Genomic DNA, 20,713 nt, shown 5'->3' with positions numbered 1-20,713 from the left:
GCCCTTCCTCCGCCCCCTTCGTCTCCGGGGTGACGGCGGCGACCTGGGCGGGTGGCGCATGCGCGGGGAGGGGGGCGCGCAGCCAGCGGTGGGCGCGATGAAGGTGAGTCTCTTCGGCCGCCGTACGGGCGGGCGGGGAGCCTAGGCCCCGGGGCGGCGGCGTCGGGGCAGTGGCCGTGGTTCCTAGTCCCTGCCGCACGGTCCCCTTCGGGGGCGTCGAGCGGGGCCCGCAGGGGCGGGCAGCCTGGGGAGGGGAGTCGGGAACCGCCCGCTCGTGTCGGCCTCCGGCAAGCGGGAGCCTGGGGCCGCGGATGGGGCTTCCTCAGGCCACTCCCGCCGCCCGCCGTGCCCATGGCCTCTAGGACGGGCCGCCCGAGGCTCGAGCTCCGGCCGGGCTGGCCCTTCTCGCGGCGGTTGTCCGAGCCGCCGCGTCGCCCGAAGGCGTTACCGCCGGACGCCGGGTCTCCTGCCTCCCCCGTCACGTCTCCCGCCGCCTGGTCGCTGTGCCGTAATGCTGGGGGCGAGAGACCCTCCTCGGGCAGCCGTTAAACCGTTGGGCCGAAAGGGAAGTTTCTTACTCAGCCCCCCTGGGGGGGTTGGTTCGTGCGTTACCCTGCAGCGAGAGCTCGAAGAGCTGGAGCTCGCCCGCGCTCCCATAATGATTTTCTTCATCCTTGGTTTATTACAGATTTTATTAAACTTTTCAAATTCAAACATAATTGTCAGATGTTCTTTGTGCTTTTGGGGTGTGTTGCTCATAATTTTACCCTTTTTATGAGTGAAATGCAAATTCAATGTGAACAATACTGCAGTTTATGTTCACCCAAAAGAAGGAATGGGGGGACCCTTGGCAAAGACTTGAGTGAGCCTGCCAGGCATTTGGGGGACGCCAGGTGTTGGCGTTTATTTGATGACATGGGAGGAAAAAAGTCATGACAGCAAGCTGTGAAACAAAGTTGTGCACTTTATTTTACATCCAAGTTATAGAAAAATCAGGTAGTGTGTAAGGAAAAGGAATTTGAGAAACTTTCTTAGTTGGAATCTTTTTTTATGGTTGAGTAGCTAGCATTTAGGTCTCAGCTTTTAAGACCCAACACTTCAGAAGGGAGAAAATAGTTTTTCTCCCTTTTAAAAGCATAGATGTTGAGCGTTCTGTGTTTTACACACTAAGGATGCTTTCTGGTCTCACACTTTCCCATGAAATTTATGAAACTAAACATTCTGGTCTTTGGACATGAAGGGGAGAGTATCATGCCATTTTTTAATTCCAGTAACTCTATAAGAAAAAATAATAATTGTCATAGAGTCACAGGAGTTCTCAATGCAGACTCCCAGTACCAGAAACTTCAATTTTTCTAGCACAAACCACAAGATTTTTCTGTGGAATTTTGGTACTTTGGTGCATTAGAATCACCCAGAAGTTGTGTTTGAGATTTTTGGGGATTTTTTTTCCTCCATAGTGCTCACACATGCTAATGTGTTAGGAGGTTGTTTATTTTTACATGCTTATGATTTTAAGATATGTAACTTCCCACTTCTTTTTGTCTCCCAGCAAGTATTCAGTCTATTAGAAAAAACTTGGTGTGGTTCCCCTGTGCAGTTTGCTTGGCAGAAAACTTCGGGAAATTTCCTTGCTGTAACAGGGTAAGATTACAAATATTTATTGCATTTGTTCATAGAAATCACTGATGAAGAAAGAGAATTATTCTATATGTTAATCTTTTTTAGAGGTGATCGCACTGTGAAAATTTTTGATCGTCATGGTCAGAAGAGAAATGAAATCAGCTTACCAGGGTAGGTACTAAGATGGGTTTAAATTATTTTCTTTGTTGTTTTCTTTAAGCATGCTCCTCTTCTGGTGTGGTCTTTATACAATGTGAGAACTTCATAGGAAGAGATACTATCTCTGGGGAACATACCTAAAAATGAAGACAAACTGATGAGCTTGCATGGAATCTGAGACGGTAAAAGCTGAACTCATAGTAAGCTATCATGGATAGTCAGAAAAATATATTCTCTACCCAAAGCACTCCTTATTAGTAATAAACTCAATCTACTTCATTAAAATGTTAGAGAAAAATCTGTCATACTAAGAAGGAGCATAATGAGGTTGTATACATCCACGTCATGCTTATTGCGACTGCTTTCTTTCCACTGTCAGTTTTCTAGTTACTTGTTATTGTACCCGTACTGAGGAAAGATACCCTTTTGGTTTAGTGCTTTTGCACTGGTATAATGTCACTGGTATAATGTATACATTGGCATTTCTACTTTAGATTGAGAGTGTACTTCTGAAGTGAATCTCGCAGGTTTCTTGCTTATCACGCTTGTGTTCACATCAGAGAGTGGCAGTGGAGCATATGAACTGGTTTCCTTTCAGGTGAAGTTTAAAAAGGGGTGTGCTTTGGAAGATGCAGTCCAACTGCTAAAAGGCAATCATCCATAGGAACAGGATAGATATGGCCCAGAGGAAACCTCCCTAGGTGCAAACACTGCCACATTAGGTCATCACACCGTTTAGCTCTATCAATCTACTTTTATTGGGCACCATTGCTACCTGATGTAGCAATAGTTTCATTTGTGTACTCCTCGTTTCTTTTTAGCGTTTTACCTGGTCTTAGCTTAAGTATCAATGCAAATTCCTGAATTTTTTTTTATTTCATTTCTAACAACCTGATTCATTTTGATTAAGGTGGAGCCCTTAGTCAAGGCAAAATTCGCACTAAGGCTTTAAGTCTGAATCCTCTAATCCGGAATTCTAACCTTCATTTCTGGAATGTCCCTTACATATCTCTGTATCATCACTAGATGTGAGCCAGAATCGCTTAGCTCCCCAAGAACTCTTCAGAAATCCGGTTTTTGCAGTTCATGGTAGTTGCCACCCTGCACCAAACCAAGAGATGCAATTCTCATTGTCTTTACCAGACTCACTTGTATCTTACTGACCATCGCATCTTGCTGCTTTGTTTCAAAATCCTGTTCTGGTTAAGTGCCACACGTAACATGGGCTGGCAATGCCAGTGTCTTTTGTTTGGTAGTATCCATGGCCCAGCTTGTTATGCGCTGTATTTTGCAAAACGTATGATAAATGCTTATTCTGTCCAGCAAACTTCCAAAAATGAGGAAAGCTGTGTGGAATCAGTGGTGAACTCTGAGAAGAGCCTGTGTTGAACTGGGGATCCTCTACCGTCTTGTGGGTTGGTGAGGGTGAAGGGGAGCCTACCTTGACTGGTGGACACTGATGGACAGATGTGACCTCTCAGGGAAACATATAACATCTAAACCAGTTTTAAAATAATGTTGTGTTCTCACGGCAAGGCAAAGAAGAGAAAAAACTCATATAATAGCCACGTATCGTAAATGCTTGCCGAAGTAATTGACATCTGCTTATGGTAGTTCGAATTGTACTGAGTTTTTGAGGCCCACCAGCAAATCATCTACCTAGATTAGGTAGTTCTTTTGAATTCTTATTTCCAACCTTTTGCTGTGATCAAAGAATAAATTCTAATTATGACTATTAGAATAAAATTCAATTTTTATGATACACAGTTTAAACAGAAACAAGTGTTCTTATATGGAGGTTCTCCCCCTCAGGACAAACTTTGCTTCTTTATTTGTTGGTTAACTGTTAACCAACTGCAATTGTTAACTGCTAGACCTCTCCTTGCATAAGAATGGAGGTCAGAAAGTCAGATATTCTCTGCTGTAACAGTTGATGTTATAAGCACCTTCTTACCATTATGTTGACAGAATTTGTTTTGTTTACTACTTATCAATCTGCGTTTTCCCCCTTTTTTTTTTTTGTTTTTGTCCTTGTTATTCCCACTCTTGATGTTCTTCTGACAGGCTGTTAAGTATTCATGGGTGCATTTTGGGAATAGGCCATACTTATTCTCTAGAATAAACTGCTAAGGTTTTAAAAAGAAAGACAGAAGAAAGTGGAACTGAAGGCTTATGGAATTAGTTTACAGCAATGTATGTTTCAGTAGGATACTTTTGCAATTGCTTGCATGAGTTTTCATTTGACTGGTAATGAAAGTGAAATTTTTCATAGAGATACCTTTTTAACCTGAAACTATGAGTTTATTTAGAAAGAAAAGAGTGGTATCAGATAGCATAGGTTCTTAGTCTGCAGTATATGATGCTTTAAATAAGTGTTGTAAACAACACTGTTTCTAATTTACTAGAGAATTATGGGTAAGTCTGCTGTCCTCTTCATTCTGGGAATTATATGCAAGTAGAGGTTTTTCCTGCTTCTGCATAGGTTTCTTGTCCAAGTCTATTATGCTTGTTGAACTATGAGAAAAAGAATCCCAACACTGAATAGCCTCTAACAAAATAGAACCTTACAGGGGACTTTCACTGTCTTTCAAAAATCAAGGTGGCAGTATTTCAAGTACTAGAATGTAGGTAGCAGTCTCTATGACCTTCCTCTCAGCCCCTGCCATTTCAGTGAGATTTGAGTAAGGGCGTGGTTGCTATGAAAGTACACTTTACAAATAAATCTGCAGTCTGTCATGGCATTCCTTGGGAGGGACAAGGAAGGACAGGGACTTCAACTGAATAATTCTGGCGGTTTCTGTACACTTACAAACATATTTTAACATTTTTAGTGAAAGTTGTCTTTTTTTTTCCTCTTCAGTAACTGTGTTGCTATGGACTGGGATAAGGATGGAGATACTTTAGCAATAATCACAGACAAATCTAGTGCCATATTTCTGTGGGATGCGAACACAAACAAAACAAGCCAAGTAGATAGTGGCATGAGGTAAGAAAGTTTCATGTAAAGTGTGTATTTGAAGACTTGGACCACTGTGGCATGTTGACGTGGAGGGTATATTGCAAAGAGCATCATATTATTGGAGTCCTCATAGCACATATACTGTTAAACTCATATGCTACAGTTTGTTGCTGAATTCTTTTTTGTACCCCTTGCTCATTTTGAAGTGTTTGTTTTGGGTGGGGGTTTTGGGGTTGGTAGTGGTTTTGTTTGTTTTTTTTAATTGTCTACAACGCTGAAGTCCTCAGAGAGCTTCTCTTTAATGATTCCACTTTGTGGTAGCAACAAGGATGGGTGAATTTTTTGTGTATCTGCACCAGCTACATTTTCTCCAAAGTATTTCACGCAACTGAAAGGGAGCTTAAAAGTAACAGAAGTGATTTTAGCAGTGCTAGGATTTTTTCCCCTTGGATTTATAAGGGGACTAAAATGCTATTCACAAAGCAGATAGGTTTAGGACGGGAGGAGAGATCTAAGGCAATCCTACTCTAAGCTTCAAATCCCTACCTTTCTGAATTTGGCCACAGACTTAAAACTCCTGAGGACTACATAAAAATCAAGCATTGGGTTAACACATAGCTTGGTTTAACAGTTAAACTTTCAGCTTCTTTGAATCTATTCCACTGAACTATTGCACTCTACATAAACATTCTGTCTGTAGGAAAGAGAGTGAAAATAAATCTACCCCATGTTCGGTAGGGCACTCATGTGAGCAGAGAAACAGCTGCTATTTTATGTACTTGAGTTGAAACAAACACTACTTCTGTTTGAACCCTTCATTTCTAAATTCCCTTTGTGTATGTTTTTGTGGGGTTTTGGTGCTTTGTTTTGTTTAAGTAGTCAAAGATACCGAGATTGGAGCATTTTAGCCATTAAAGAAAAAAAATTCAGTTCAGCTGGAAAAACTGGGAGGTGGGGAATATGTTGGTTTCTGAGAGGGTGGTGTTTTTTCCAGATTTAGGTTGAAAACTCTGTCTCTGGAATATTCCATATTCCGTATTTCCATTAACATGTGCACTTGTGCTCTGTAAAATTAATTTGGAATATTGGACATTTTATTATGGGATATTTCCATATGTTACAGCCTGGCATCCTCTATGTGTACATTGAAACTGAATTTAACTTTACTGAAACAAAACCTAACTTCTATACAACTTATTCCAGTCCTGAAAAAGTAAAAGAATTGCCACTTTGCACAAAATACACAGTGGCTTAACCTGTACGTGATTAATGAAGTTATGTTTTGAAGCTTGTTTGTCAGTAGAATGTTAAGTCACATGTTAGGCTTGTCACATGTGACAAGTAACACATGTCACTGTGTCACATGTCACATGTTTGAAAACGAGCAAATGGTTGTATATACAAATGAGAAATTTAAAGTGGTTGCTTTTTCCTACTGTCTAATTAATTATATGCAGCATTATATAGGCATCTTGTTTAGGTATTTGTGGATTACTCATGTATTTCTTAGTCATTACAGTTTTGGTATTATTTATTAGTTATTACATATTATCAACAATATGCCTTTTTAGCACATATGTTATCATGACTGTTGTTTATAATCTTATTTTCTGGTGGAATACAGCAAGTTTGGCATTAAAAAAATTTTTCTGGTGAGGTTTTCCCAAGTAGGGGTTTGGGGTTTTTTGATAGGTCAGTTTTAAACGATAGCTATTTATATAATCAAAGCAATTTATGAAGATGCATATACATGTTATATTGTGTAAAGGAATAGACCATGTTGTACCTCCTTTTCATGTGTGAACAAGTATTTGGGGGGCAAGAATAACTTGCCAGTATGCAAGCAAAAAAGACCATAGAAGGTACTTACCAGAATGGAGTATGTGGTTATTGCAGTCCTTCATGATCATTCTTTCTAATATCTGAGGTGAATCACTTACTGGAGGCAGTCTGGCTAGAACAGTAGGTGTCAATTTAAGTGCCTAATCCTTCTTTTGTCACAGTGTTATTGGTTAGGCAGAGTAAGCACTAAGACATATAAACAGTGTGGTAATCAGGCTTTTCTGGCATCCTCCTCTTTTCAACAGTAGGAAAGCACAAAGAAAACCCCTCACATGCAAACCAAATATATATTGGAGGTTATATCATGTGTCAGTATCTGAAATTTGTTTCAAATCACTATTGCATGCTTTCAGTAAAATTTAAAAAGATAGGAGAGGCATTGATGGAAATAACTGCAATAATTAGAAAATTCTGATTAAAACTGTTTTGCTTAAGAGGCTTTTTTTTTTTAAATGTGATACATAGTAGTTATCTGTGTATCCTTAAATTATGCTAAAATAGGCCTTACTGAATCAAAAACTTCAAGTTAAAATGGCTATTTCTTACTTTCTTATTACATTGACTAGAACTAGACCTACTTACTTGGAGTTGGCTGAATTCATAGGATTGTTGAAGGAGGAAAAAAACAATGCAGAAAGTGACTGGAAAATTCCACATACCCTCATGGTATCTTTGAGTGTTTTCTCAAGCTTCGTATTTAGCCAAATTACCCATGAGTCCATCAAAGACTGCTGACGTTTGCAGACACATTTTCATTTGTACAAGTCTTATTACATTACCTCATACAACTTTTTATTGCTTCAGCTATTTTGTGCACACTTAAATAATTCTGAAACTTCTAGAGAACATTTACTTAATTTAAAAATTCTGCTCAGTCTGTGTGATTTCACAGAACTTCAAAACAAATACGCAAAATATTTTTATATGTAAGCACATGAAAGGAATCTACTATACAAAGTAAAACTTTTCTTTATTTTAGGGATGCAATGTCTTTCTTATTATGGTCTCGAGTTGGAACTTTACTTGCTGTCGGAACAACAAAGGGAAACTTACTTATATATAACCGTCAGACTTCTCGCAAGATTCCTGTCCTTGGTATGCATTGGTTTGAAACTAAGCTTGCACATGTGAAAGTGGAATTTTGCTGATATACTTAGATTCTTTTTTAGTTCTGTATATGAACATGCAAGTCAAAAATGTGCTCGTACTCAACTTGCACCTTCTGTTTTGATGTGCATACCAGAGTGTTTTTATGGTATATAAGTTAAAAATATATAGACACATACCTGATACTGCCTCATGGGAAACTTGTGTTATCTTTCTTGCAGAGGATTTGTGTGGTTGTTCTTGTTGCTAAGTTACTTTTTCTTACCTTCTTGAGTACTTCTGGGCAGAAAGGTTAAGGATATAGCACAGTCCCCAGAAACTTGATGCAAAGAACAGGGACTGTGCAAGTTCCTATAAGGTCAAAAGACTTTCATCTGGGAGTAGAAGATTTTTTTTAAAAATTACTCTTGAATTTGTAATTGCTCTGACAAGTTGTTTCATGTTATGACAATCTGTGTTTGAGTGGCAAATAGAGCATACTTCCATCCCAGGTTTTTTTGGTTGGTTTTTGGTTGGTTTTGTTTTTGTTTTTTTGTGGTTGTGTTCATTTGTGTTGTATAGGTTTCTTTCCTTTTCAGGTAAGCACACTAAGCGGATTACTTGTGGTTGTTGGAGTACTGAAAACCTTCTGGCTCTAGGCGGTGAAGACAAAATGATTACTATAAGCAATCAGGAAGGGGATACTATAAGACAGGTAGTGTTTATAACCCCCATTTGATTTTAAGGCATACATTAATACTCCTGGTTCGCCAGAAACCTGGGACCTATGGGAGCTTATGCCTTTTCAGTCCCGCTGCTTTCAAGGACAAGGAGCCTTTGGGAAACCTCATGTAGGATGAGGGCATATCTAAACATCTGAGCCTCTGTGTTATGCAATGTGATTTATGATATTAGCGTCTGCAGTTCTGTTGTTATCCTGCCTAAACATGCTTCTCATGCTTGATCCTGATCAGTGTCTGTTACAAGAGCATCCTCTGACTGTAGTCTTAGGTTGACTTCCCCAGTAGCAGTACAGGGCAGCTCTCATATGGCTGTTTATAAGGTCTTTAGGAGGTAGTTTTAGTGTTGGTTTTGCTTTAGATCGATTAAACAAAGGTCTTGCCTCTGAAGTGCAAGGATTACTCCTAGGCTGGACCTCCATTGCGCTGTTGAGAGGCTGATTCCAGTGCTTCCTCCAGGTACCCTCAGATTCTCTAATCAAGCATTCTGTTTGTTTGCATACATCACAGTCCTTCCAAGCAACAACAGTTACTGTATAATGTGCAAATGAATATAATTCACTTTTTTAACTCTAACGAACAGCATTTCATATCGAAGGACAAATCTTTCATAGTTCATTTCATATGCTTCTGTCTTTATGTCTGAAGATTGCAACTGGAGAAGAATACCCAAATAAATTTATTAGGATATGTCTGTGCTTTAAACTAGCTGACTCAGATAGTAGAAGCAGTGTAGCTGAGACAGCAGAGACCTAAGCAAGGCTTGCTTATGAGGTTTTGTAACCTCATATTGACTACAAAAGCAACTAGATTGCTATCACTACCGAAACCAGATCAGGTATGTCCACATTAAAATGCATTGTAAATATTTAACCTGTATGCCTTATTCTTGGTCTTCTTTGACTTTGCATTGGAGAGATCTTCTTTGTACTGCTTCAGTTAGTACTGTCATTATGATCCAAACAGAGGTCGTGTTTTCTCCAACTTTTTTCCTAGCTTTAGTACTAAATGCAATAACAACTCTATCTGTCCTTAACACTGAAATGTACAGGGCAGGAATAATGCAGTTATTTATCATCACTATTTGCTACAATAACTGTTGATTTCTCAGTCTGAACTTCTCTTTTGCAGACCTCGGTGAGCTCAGATCCCAGTGATATGCAGTTTTCAGTTATGAAGACTGATGAAAGAATATCCACCAGGGAAAGCACAGTAAGAAGTCAATACAAAATACTGCAAAAAGTGTTAATCTGATGTTTCAGGGATTCTGCTGGCAACCAGCATGGGGACGGAAGCAACTTGTTCCTCCTTGACTTAAAATTTGGTGTTGACGATTTTTTTTTTTTCCTTTTCCAAAACTTTCCTTTAAAGTAAAGCCATACCCCTTTGTTCTTTAAGGATGTGTTCATGAAAAGTGCAGCAGTTAGCAATATGACACATAACATAGCAGTTTTGCAGTAGTGGTTAATATAATAGATGGACTTAAAGAAATACATACAACATAAAATAAATACAGAACAGTATATGCAATACGGCAGATGGAAATGGAGCAGAATTATCAAAATTGCAGAGATGGTGCCTTTCAGAGAGCAGGTTTTCAGCTCTCAATTTGGGGACAGATTACTGTTCTCTAGGTTTTCATCTTATGCAAACCTCAGCATCAATAAGACTAAAAGCCCTGGTGTCAGGGCTTCTGGCATGAGCGTTATCGTGTCTCTGTCTAAATGGCTACAGTTTCATTGTCTTTCTTGAATGAATCAAAGTTCATCAGTTCAGTCGATGGTGAAGTACAGAAGAATGGAGAAATTATAACTATTAGCAGAGGATATTATTAAATGATCAGCAATGAAATACCAAGACAAGACATAGAAAATGCATGGATAGAAAGGTGGTAGAGTGTTAGAATTTGTCCAGATCTATACAGTTACATAACATAATTAAATTATCACAGTCAGGTTTGATCTATGGAGCACAGGTGTCAAGAAATAATTTTTCCCCATGTTTACATTGACAAGGACTTGTAGGGCTTTTTTGTCTCTGCGTGGAGTGAAATGTTTTCTGCTTCCTAGGGAAATTTAATTAACAGATATTTTGAAAATGCAGGAACTGAGGACTTAAGCCTTTATTTCTTCTGCTGTTTCCTGGGGCATGTGATAGCCTAGGCTTTGCAGGTTTTTTTATTACAGCTCTCAAGTTTGCTGTAAAATGTTAGACAACATTCTGTAATTATGTAGCTCTTGGTGTTTGTGCTTGGATGGTCCGTCAGCAGCTCTAAACCACATAGCGTTTCTTGTCTAGGTGTCTGTTGTTGTTGGGGGCGGGGGGCTTGGCTTGATAACAATTACTTCCAGGCTGTTATGACATCAGAAAAAAACCACCAATCTGCAAGTTGAATCAAAATAAGTAGTACTAGAGTTAACATCTTCCCCTGTAACAAAAAATAATTCCTGTAATTGCTTAGAAGAGTTTAAGAAATAGCATTTCTTAAATACTTCATCATTAAGCTGCAATGGAATTAAGGCCCACTTGGAATTAAATCTGGCAAGGGATGTCAAAGATAACAAGAAAGGCTTCTTTAAATACATCAGCAGTAAAAGGAAGACTGGGGATACAGTGGGCCCACTGCTGAACAAGGAAGGGGCCCTGGCAGCGCAGGATGCAGAGAAGAGTGGAGTTACCAAATGCCTTCTTTGCCTCGGTCTTACTGCTAAGGCTGGCCCTTGGGCATCTCAGCTCCCAGAAGAGAGAGAAAAATATCTGGAGAAAGGAAGACTTACCATAGGTTGAGAAGGATTGGGTCAGTGATCATCTAGGCAAACTGGATCCTTGCAAATCCATGGGCCCCAATGGGATGCACCTGTGAGTGCTGAGGGAGCTGGCAAATGTTCTTGCTGAGCCACTCTCCATCATCTTTGAATGGTCATGGAGGACAGGAGAGGTGCCCAATGACTGGAGGAAAGCAAATGTCACTCCAGTCTTCAAAAGGGGCAAGAAGGAGGACCTGGGGAACTATAGGCCAGTCAGCCTCACCTCCATCCCCAGAAAGATCATGGAGCAGTTCATCCTGGAGGTCATCTCCAGGCTTGTAGAGGACAAGCAGGTTATCAGAAACAGTCAACATGGATTCACCAAGGGAAGATCATGCTTGACCACCGTCATAGCCTTCTATGATGGTGTGACTGGCTGGGTTGACGAAGGGAGAGCAGTGGATGTTGTCCGTCTTGACTTCAGCAAGGCATTTGACACTGTCTCCCATAGCATCCTCACAGGCAAGTTAAGGAAGTGTGGGTTGGATGAGTGGACAGTGAGGTGGACAGACAGCTGGCTCAACAACAGAACTCAGGGTCGTGATCAATGGGGCAGAGTCTGGATGGAGGCCTGTCACTAGTGGTGTTCCCCACCGCTAGTCTGTGCTGGGTCTAGTCCTGTTCAACATATTCATCAATGAACTGGATGATGGGATAGAGTGTAACCTCTGCAAATTTGCTGAAGATACCAAGCTGGGAGGAGTGGCTGACACACCAGAAGGCTGTGCTGCCATCCAGTGAGACCTGGACAGGCTGGAGAGCTGGGCCAAGGGGAACCTGATGAAATTCAACAAGAACAAGTGCAAGGTCCTGCACCTGGGGAGGAACAACCCCATGCACCAGTACAGGCTGGGAGCTGAACTACTGCAAAGCGGCTCTGCTGAGAAGGACCTGGGAGTGCTGGTGGACAGCAAGTTGACCATGAGCCAGCAATGAGCCCTTGTGGCCAAGAAGGCCAATGGTATCCTGGGCTGCATTAAAAGGAGTATGGCCAGCAGGTTGAGAGAGGTTATCCTCCCCCTCTACTCTGCCCTAGTGAGACCACATTTGGAGTGCTGTGTCCAGTTTTGCCCCCCCCCGGTTTCAGAAGGATGTGGAACTCCTTGAGCAAGTCCAGCAGAGAGCTACGAAGATGATCAGGGGACTGGAGCATCTCCCTTATGAGGAAAAGCTGAGAGACTTGGGTTTGTTTAGCCTGGCCAAGAGAAGGCTGAGGCGGGATTTCATCAATACCTATAAATATCTAAGGGGTGGGTGTCAGGGCGATGGGACTGGACTCTTTTCAGAGGTGCCCAATGACAGGCCGAGGGGCATCGGGCACAAGTTGGAACACAGGAAGTTCCACCTCAATATGAGAAAAAACTTCTTTCCTGTGGGGGTAGAACAGAGCAGTGGCACAGGCTGCCCAGGGAGGGTGTGGAGTCTCCTTCCCTGGAGACAGTCAAAACCCGCCTGGACGCGTTCCTGTGCCCCCTGCTCTGGGTGTGCCTGCTCAAGCAGGGGGGTTGGACGAAATGATCTCCAGAGGCCCCTTCCAACCCCTGCCATTCTGTGATTCTGTGAATATAAGCAAACTGTTTTAAAAAGCAGAAAACATACTTTTTATATTTGGGTTAACTTTAGGAATTATAGGTCAGAATTTGAGTTTGTAATTCTGGATTAATGGATCTTTAGGTCAACATATGCCTCTTTTTCTCAGTTTGAAAATACCAGCTTTGTATTTCATTCTTCTAGCTCTTATTTTAGGAATAAACCATTGTCTCCTTTTTAGACAAGGAGAGCTGGAACAGAAGGCCATGTGAAGTAAACTGTAAATAGCCCTTCAAAGTGTCTTTGTCAAAAAATAAGGTGAAACAAGCTGATTCTCCTTGCTTTTTCTAAAATGAGTGTTTTACTCTTGCATGACAATAACATGCACTCTAGTAACAAAAATAATCATTTTAAAAAAAACAGAGTTCGACCTGTCTTCCACTATGAAGTACAACATCTCTATGGAATTCATCAAATAAAATGCACTGACCTAGACTGATATCAAACTGTAAATATTGCATGCTTAAGCATTCTTTTGGAACTGTCTTTCTATCTTTGAAATCTCAGGAAGCTACTTGAGACAGCATTGTTATGATGGTTTTCCCTTCAACCTCCCAAATAAAAATTCTGTGGGTCAAAAAACACATCGTAGTTCACGTGAGAGGAGTCCATCAGGATAACTCCCTGTGACCTGCTGCCTTTTCCTCTGAGGAAATGGAGCTGACTTAATGCTTCTGTAGGGAAAAGTCTTGAATTTGAGACGTATGTTCTGCTGGGCTTGCATTTAGACCTGTGAGCCACTGGCTCACAACGGGAATGTCGTGAAAATCTCTTTCACTGCTGATAAGGATTCAGAATTCAGATCCCATGGGATTCTTAAGGATTACTGAAAGTCCTAAATCTCATCTTTTAGTGAAGAAGTAGGGCCTTAATTTAAAATTATGCCATTCATATCGAGTTAATTTTTCTTTTCATTCATTGGCAGGTAAGTGTTGTGGTCGGCAAGAAGACTCTCTTTCTTTTTAATTTGAATGATCCTGATAACCCGATTGATCTGAAATTTCAGCAGCCTTATGGAAGTATTGTAACCTACAGATGGTGAGCAGAACTTTCTTAATGAAGCATTCTAGTATTAACAAGCTGAAGGTTTTCCATGTAGTTCTGATAAATGCTGGAAATTAAATTGTATATCTCTTGCTTACACTGGATTTTTCTTGGATGTATTGTGGCCGCCTTAATTCTTTTCCAAATGCAAAGAAGTCTACGTTTTGTAATTGTTTTGCTTGACAATTCAATGGCTATAAAAGCAGTATTTTCAAATGTAATTGCTGTTGCTACACTCAGCTTTAGAACACGAATACTGTTTGCTGTCCTGACAGGAGATGAAACTGGGGGTTTCACAGGTCATTTTCTTTTTGGATGAGTAACTGATGAAAGAGGTAGGGGTGGAGCAGTATCCTTCAGTTTGTTTGTTTGTTTCCAAAGTTGTGCAGAGTTCTTGTAGCCTCCCTGCTATGTAATCCTATTGGTAATGCTCCTTTGAAGAAATCCCAAACTAGAAGTTTCAACTCTGTACCCAAAAAGCAGCTGTACTGTTTCTATATCTTTGAATCATGACACCTGTCTTTTAATGCCTGTTCAGTCAACATGGAATTGACATTTGTCCCTTTACACTACAACTGTGTAAGAAAACCTGTGGCTATATGCTTCTTAAGTTAAGGCTGTGTATCTAAGGAGGCATACATGGGCTGTTAACCTTGAAATTATTATTTTGCAACTAGGCTGGTGAGATAGTGTTTGAATTCATCCATACAGGCTGTATGGATGTATGTATTTCTGCCTTAACCTCATTATTTCTATTTGATGCTAAGAAAAGTAAACAGACTATTCACAAATACAGATTGTAGCTTTGGTGCTTCCACTGTGTTGGCAGTAGTACACCTTAAGGGCACGGTGGCTGGCATTATTATTTCTAGCATAGCTTTGATGGGACCAAGTCAGCCAGAACCCTGAAATGGAAGCTTCCACCTTCTGGCATGCTTATTCCAGTGAAGATACCAGAGATCTTTCTCCTGGCATCACTGCCACATATGCAGCTTGCTGAAAGTAAAGTGGCATTATAGAATGTAGAAGAGAGAATAAAGATGACTTATGAGTAAACTCTGGGGACAAACATGGTTTTGTCCTTAAATAATCTTTGGTTGTTTTTCCTTTAATCTATTCTATACTCTTCTTCTACATTATATATGCACCCATAATTTGATTATTTTTCCTATTAAAGGGAAGCATTGACAGTTACTCCTGGTGTCTTTTAAAAAAATGCATTTTGCGTATTGCATAAATAGATCTCTCTTAATTGTTTTTTTTTGTAACAGGTATGGTGATGGTTACATTATGATTGGTTTTTCACGAGGGTGTTTTGTAGTAATTTCTACCCACATTCGTGAGATAGGTCAAGAAATCTTTCAAGCTCATAATCATAAGGATAATCTAAGCAGCATTGCTATATCACAGTCATTAAACAAAGCCGCATCATGTGGAGACAATTGGTAAGTGGTAGTTTTATACATAAAGAATGGAGTTCCTCTCACATAACTGTACCTGTTAGGCTTAAAGTTAGGCTCCCTAAGAAGTCAGTGTGGAGAAGATGAGATGAATTGCTCAGTGGAACTGTCTCTGCCTAAAGTTAGGAGAAGCTAATTTTGACCAAAATCTCTACAATTGTAACTAACTTTACTGTAATTAATTGTAAGCAAACCAAACAAAATTAAACTACAGACTATTCCTTTTGATTCTTTCTCTTTCTACTATGTTATTTGGCTACAAAAATGTCCAAATTTCTTTACTCTGATGTATTGATCGGACATAAATATCTGCTCAGCTTAGCAATAGGAGAACCATTCATTTAAAGCTGTACTGAGCACGCTGATATCCTGATATCCTCCTCTCTAGTGTTTGGTCTTACCTACAATCTAGACAAAAGTATAAATATGTGAGCAATTAAGAAAAAAAATAGAGAGACTGAAGTTTTTTTCAAAATATGTTGTGCATATGATAGAATATCATCTTCTGCTCCTCATCTGCTACTCCCTGATTCTGTGATACCTGAATTCTTCAACGGAAAAGTTGCTGAGGAGTCAGACTGTTCTGTCTGTCCTCAGTTCTGTGTATGACCTTAACAGACTGCTGATTTGCTGACCATGCTTGCACATCAAGAGTGGTATAACTATGAGCAAAACATGGTGCAACTTCAAGCACTTCAGTTATTGTATTATTTCTTTACGGAGTTCTTTAGCATATATTGAGTAACATGACAGCGTAAGTAAACTCTCACTCTGTCCCTTTTTATATGAAGCAGGATTGAAAGCTAGTTTTTTTGCATCTGTGTTTCAAGCAGTGTTTGTCCATCAGGGATGTGTTTTCACCCTAACCTGTATTGTAATAGGTCAAAAGGCAAAAATAGTGTGTGTTTCCCACCCCTTCATTCTTTTGAATTGCATTCGTGCCTTTTCCTCCAATTTTAGTTCTCTGAGCCAATCTTTTTGTACAGGGATAGTGGTATACTATTTAGAGTGATGGATAACAATGAGTGTGTGTTGCTCTTCAGGAAACAGAAGTAATTTTGCGTTTGCGCTCTATTTTTTGCTCCATTAGGCTGTCTTCATTAGGTTGGGTTTCTTCCAGTTTATGATGACTGAGCTTTGTATTAGTGAGAATGACTGTTTATTTTTGTTTTAGCATTAAAATCCATGATCTGTCAGACCTGAGAGAAATGTATGCCATAATAAACTTGGATGATGAAAACAAAGGTATGTTAACAGTCTCCATTAGGATAGAAATTTTTGCAAATTAAGTAAAAGAGAATTTTGATGGTGACTTTATTTACGTAAGTGAAAGTACTGTTGTTGGAAAAACTGTGTAAATGTAGAATTTATCATAAATTCCTTCTTTCTCAACTTGTATTTATTAGGTGACCCATAGCAAAATAGGAACATGTTTTATTTTATCTGTTCAAAGTATAGATAAGTACAGCTCTCAGAATATTTGATCTGTTAGTGTTTTGCTTTTTTGAATCTGTAATACAGTATAATTCAGATTACTAAAGTAATATACTTAACTGGTTTCTGCTTCTTTCCATTTTTTCATTTTGGTGGTTTTTTTTGAGATTTTCAGCATCTCTTGTACCGACATACGATGCTTAACCTGTTCTCATCCTGACATACAGGTTTTGTGCCTGTGGCTTCCAGGACATTGTTACAAGGCTATGTTCTTGGGTAATGAGTTACCACCATTATCTCCTCTTGTAGTGTCTGTAAATACTTCCGTTATTGTCAAGTCTTCACCCTTAGGAAAATGCTAAATTAGTAATTTATGGGTTTGATTTGAGTGATTCCAGTTAATCTTGGAATTATATTAATTGGTTATGTTTGCATACATTAGTACATATATTCCTAGGTATTCATTCCTACCATTTTTACATTTTAAAGCAAAGTAATTGTTTTTGGTTTCGGTAGTTAAAGAAAGGATTTTTTTTTTTTCTTTGCAAAAACTTGTGAATATTTTAGGTGTAGATCAGCTGGCTTGGACAGATGATGGACAGTTATTGGCAGTATCTACACGAAGAGGATCCCTCCATGTTTTCTTGACAAAGCTTCCAATCCTTGGAGATGCTTGCAGTACACGGATTGCATACCTCACTTCTCTTCTTGAAGTTACTATAGCAAATCATGTGGAGAGAGTATGATAACCTCTTCCTTTTAAATTTCGTTTAGATATAAATAAAGTAAGTCTCAATAGTGATGAAAATTATTTTATATTGTTTTATTTTCTTACAGGAGCTACCAGTCACAGTCTCTGTTGAAGTAGAGCCCAATTTTGTTGCTATTGGTGTTTATCATTTGGCTGTAGGAATGAACAATCGGGCTTGGTTTTATGCACTTGGAGAGAATAGTAAGCATAAACTTAGTTCTCTTAAAACTACTGCATCATTGTGTCTTATTTTATTAATTCGGTATTGTGTTTAGCAGTTCTGGATATTCCACATTGTACAATAACAACTTGAATTGCCATATGGTCCTGCTAGGACCGAATAATGACCTTCACAAACTGAAGCAGTTATGACAAGGCGTTGTAAATAATAGAAATAAAGCTTCAGCCTCAAGGTATTGGTAACGAAATGTAGAATGTTTCCTTTCTGGGGTTGGTTTGTTTTTTTCAGATCATGTTGTTAACCAGTGAAGGACTTAGAGGTGTTCAAGACATTATTTGGCCGTATCTTTAAATACTAAATTTGGCAAAGTACCTAGGGACTTTGGTTTGGTAGATGTTCATGTTTTTTATGCGGGGCAAGGTAAAATTGGTTATGCTATGTCCAAATTTTAGACAGTGGATTTAAAGCTTTCATGTCTCTCTAAGCATCACCTTTTTTGACTAATAATGAATTATCAAAACTGTAAGAATACTAGTCAGAGTTGCATAGGAAAAGAGCTTCTGTATTTTCTAACCAGTTCTCTGGCTGCTAGGAAGAAAGTGTCTTTACATGTGACTTGTCCCCTCTCTGATTGGTTGAGTGTTTTCACATCTGGTGCTCAGCTGTAAATTTAGATATGATAAGAGAAGACCTATACAAAATCAAAATATTTTTGCCTTTTCTTTTCCGTTTGAATTCCACAGATGTAAAAAAGCTTAAAGATGTGGAGTACCTGGGGACGGTAGCAAGTATGCATCTTAATTCTGATTACGCCGCTGCTCTCTTTGAGGGTAAAGTCCAGTTGCATATGGTAAGAGCTCTGGCAGTTTGGAGTGCTGAACTGCTGAGTTGGTCTAAGCTGAATAAGTTAATGTAATCTTAAAAACGAGAGAAAATTGAGTGACCTTCAGTTAATGAAGGGTAAAAATTAAAAATACTTCAGAATTTTTTTTGCCAGCTAATCAAAATATGGAGCTGAGTTCTTGTAGACTTTAGAAATACAACCTATTCTAGAGCACATGAAGAAAAATTGTTTTCTTGTGAACTATTTAGTAGTTTTATTCTAAAAGTCTGTGGGAATGTGACAGAAGCAGATGCTGGGTTTTTAAGGGATACACATGCGAGGTGTTTTCATTTCATTGCCTTACAGTTTGATACAGGTAAAACTATGATACCTTATTGTTAACAGTAGAGTTATTCAGTTCATTCTGTTCTTTATATTTAGATAGAAAGTGAAGGTTTGGATGCTCAGGAAGAACGAGAAACTCGACTATTCCCAGCAGATGATGATAAATACAGAATTTTGTGCCATGCTTTAACTAGTGACTTCCTCATATACGGTACAGATGTGAGTATTGCTTCTGTTGTTAGAGATCTGTTTATATGGAATATATTTCTGAGTTATTTGAATTATTACTCATACTTCCAGCAAAAAAAAAAGGTACTTCTATGCAGTAACTTTATGCAAATACAGTCAAAAGTGCATCCAACTTCCTTTACTGTTGCATTTATATGGGATGCTTTGGCAGGAAGGTTAAGTTTTGCTTTTACTAGTGTTTGTTCACAACTGATCAATCTGATGTGTGCAAATTTTAAAATTGACTTCAAAAGCTGCCTTTTACTTTCAGTGTTCTTTATGCGACACTGATTGAAATACAACGTTAATCACAAATCAGTTTGCTCTTCTCGCCTGAATTAGGTACATCTGATCTTAAGAATATGTGGTTCTTCCTTGGAGGCAGATTTTTCAGCTTTGAAGGTTAAGCTGCTCTCAGAAACAAGGCAGGCACTTGCCCTATTTAGAGAACTGCAGAGTAAATACAGCTTGTCTCCACAAAGCAGAGTGAGCTAAACAACAAACACAACAGAAAACACCTCAAACCTCTGCTTTCTCCACCCCCAAATTGCTGCTTTCCCCACCCACAGAAAGCCTCAAGTTTTCCTATCCTGCCCAAACCAGCTGTGAATGAAGAAGGAAGCAAAAAACAACCCTGGAAGTATTTTCTTTAAACATTTTCATGCTCAGCACTCTAAGATGGGAGAAACTACAACCAAGTTAATTACCTACTTGCCACTTACTGTTGTCATTAATGTTTTTTTCTGTTATTTCTCATTAGACTGGAGTTATTCATTATTTCTACATTGAAGACTGGCAACATGTGAATGAATATCGGCATCCTGTCAGTGTGAGAAAAATTTTTCCAGATCCCAATGGAACCAGATTGGCTTTCATAGATGACAAAAGTGATGGCTTTGTCTATTGTCCAGTAAGTTAGTGTGGGATACCCATACAATTACATTTATAAGCAGGGTCTTCAACTGTATAGTGTTCTTAATAGAGAATGAAGAAGCTTTTTTCACTCCAACATGTATGCTGGTAGAAGAAACTGCCAAGGAGGTTTGAAGATGACGTAATGGTAATGTAAGGGAATAAAATCTGTCATATCAGATCAGAACAATTTCATTTTACTGAAGACCTGATCAATAGTTTTTAGAAATGTATATGTTTGTGTATTCAAATACAGGTTTTTTAGCCCATTAACAGGCACTGCCAGTTTCATTGCCTGTCCCCATACCTTTTTTCTAAGAAAAGTAAATAACGTTCATATATCGTGCATTTTCTCCATTTACTTTCCTTCTGAATTAAACTATTATGTTATTCAGAGTCACTGCTTATAAGAAACTTTTTTCTTAATACAATTTTCATATTTCTGCACTTTTTATATTCTTTTTTTATTTTAAATCATAGCTGGGATGGATATTTGGTTTGTCTCCTTAGTCACTTACTAGTAATTTTACTTTTGCACTTTTTGTAGGTAGATGATAGATTATATGAGATTCCAAACTTCTCACCAACTATTAAAGGAATCCTGTGGGAAAACTGGCCAATGGATAAAGGTGTTTTTATTGCTTTTGATGATGACAAAGTGTACACTTACGTTTTTCATAAGAATGCAATTCAAGGTATTGTAAATGCTTCTTAAAACTTACTACTTTA

At 39.0% G+C, this 20,713-nt stretch overlaps 1 protein-coding gene across 2 annotated transcripts in view; it reads left to right on the top strand.

Moving 5' to 3' along the window:
• Positions 1-30: 30 nt before the first annotated feature.
• WDR19 (WD repeat domain 19) overlaps positions 31-20,713 on the top strand; it is a 50,124-nt gene continuing 29,441 nt past the window's right edge. Inside the window, exons 1-16 of one of the 2 annotated variants that reach the window (XM_075091654.1) lie at positions 31-103; positions 1,553-1,644; positions 1,729-1,794; positions 4,643-4,768; positions 7,563-7,678; positions 8,269-8,384; positions 9,541-9,621; positions 13,732-13,844; positions 15,122-15,295; positions 16,485-16,555; positions 17,312-17,484; positions 17,582-17,696; positions 18,420-18,526; positions 18,941-19,063; positions 19,833-19,982; positions 20,532-20,679. In XM_075091654.1, coding sequence (XP_074947755.1) covers positions 59-103; positions 1,553-1,644; positions 1,729-1,794; positions 4,643-4,768; positions 7,563-7,678; positions 8,269-8,384; positions 9,541-9,621; positions 13,732-13,844; positions 15,122-15,295; positions 16,485-16,555; positions 17,312-17,484; positions 17,582-17,696; positions 18,420-18,526; positions 18,941-19,063; positions 19,833-19,982; positions 20,532-20,679 — 1,816 coding nt within the window. In that variant the 5' untranslated portion in view covers positions 31-58. Of the gene's footprint in view, positions 104-1,552; positions 1,645-1,728; positions 1,795-4,642; positions 4,769-7,562; positions 7,679-8,268; positions 8,385-9,540; positions 9,622-13,731; positions 13,845-15,121; positions 15,296-16,484; positions 16,556-17,311; positions 17,485-17,581; positions 17,697-18,419; positions 18,527-18,940; positions 19,064-19,832; positions 19,983-20,531; positions 20,680-20,713 lie in introns of those variants that run through there. The other variant, XM_075091655.1, reaches the window with a different exon arrangement.

Source organism: Phalacrocorax aristotelis, chromosome 4 (assembly GCF_949628215.1).
Source record: "Phalacrocorax aristotelis chromosome 4, bGulAri2.1, whole genome shotgun sequence".
Classification (NCBI taxonomy): domain Eukaryota; kingdom Metazoa; phylum Chordata; class Aves; order Suliformes; family Phalacrocoracidae; genus Phalacrocorax; species Phalacrocorax aristotelis.
Note: the sequence above shows the minus strand (reverse complement) of the source record. Positions and strands in the feature narration are given on the sequence as shown.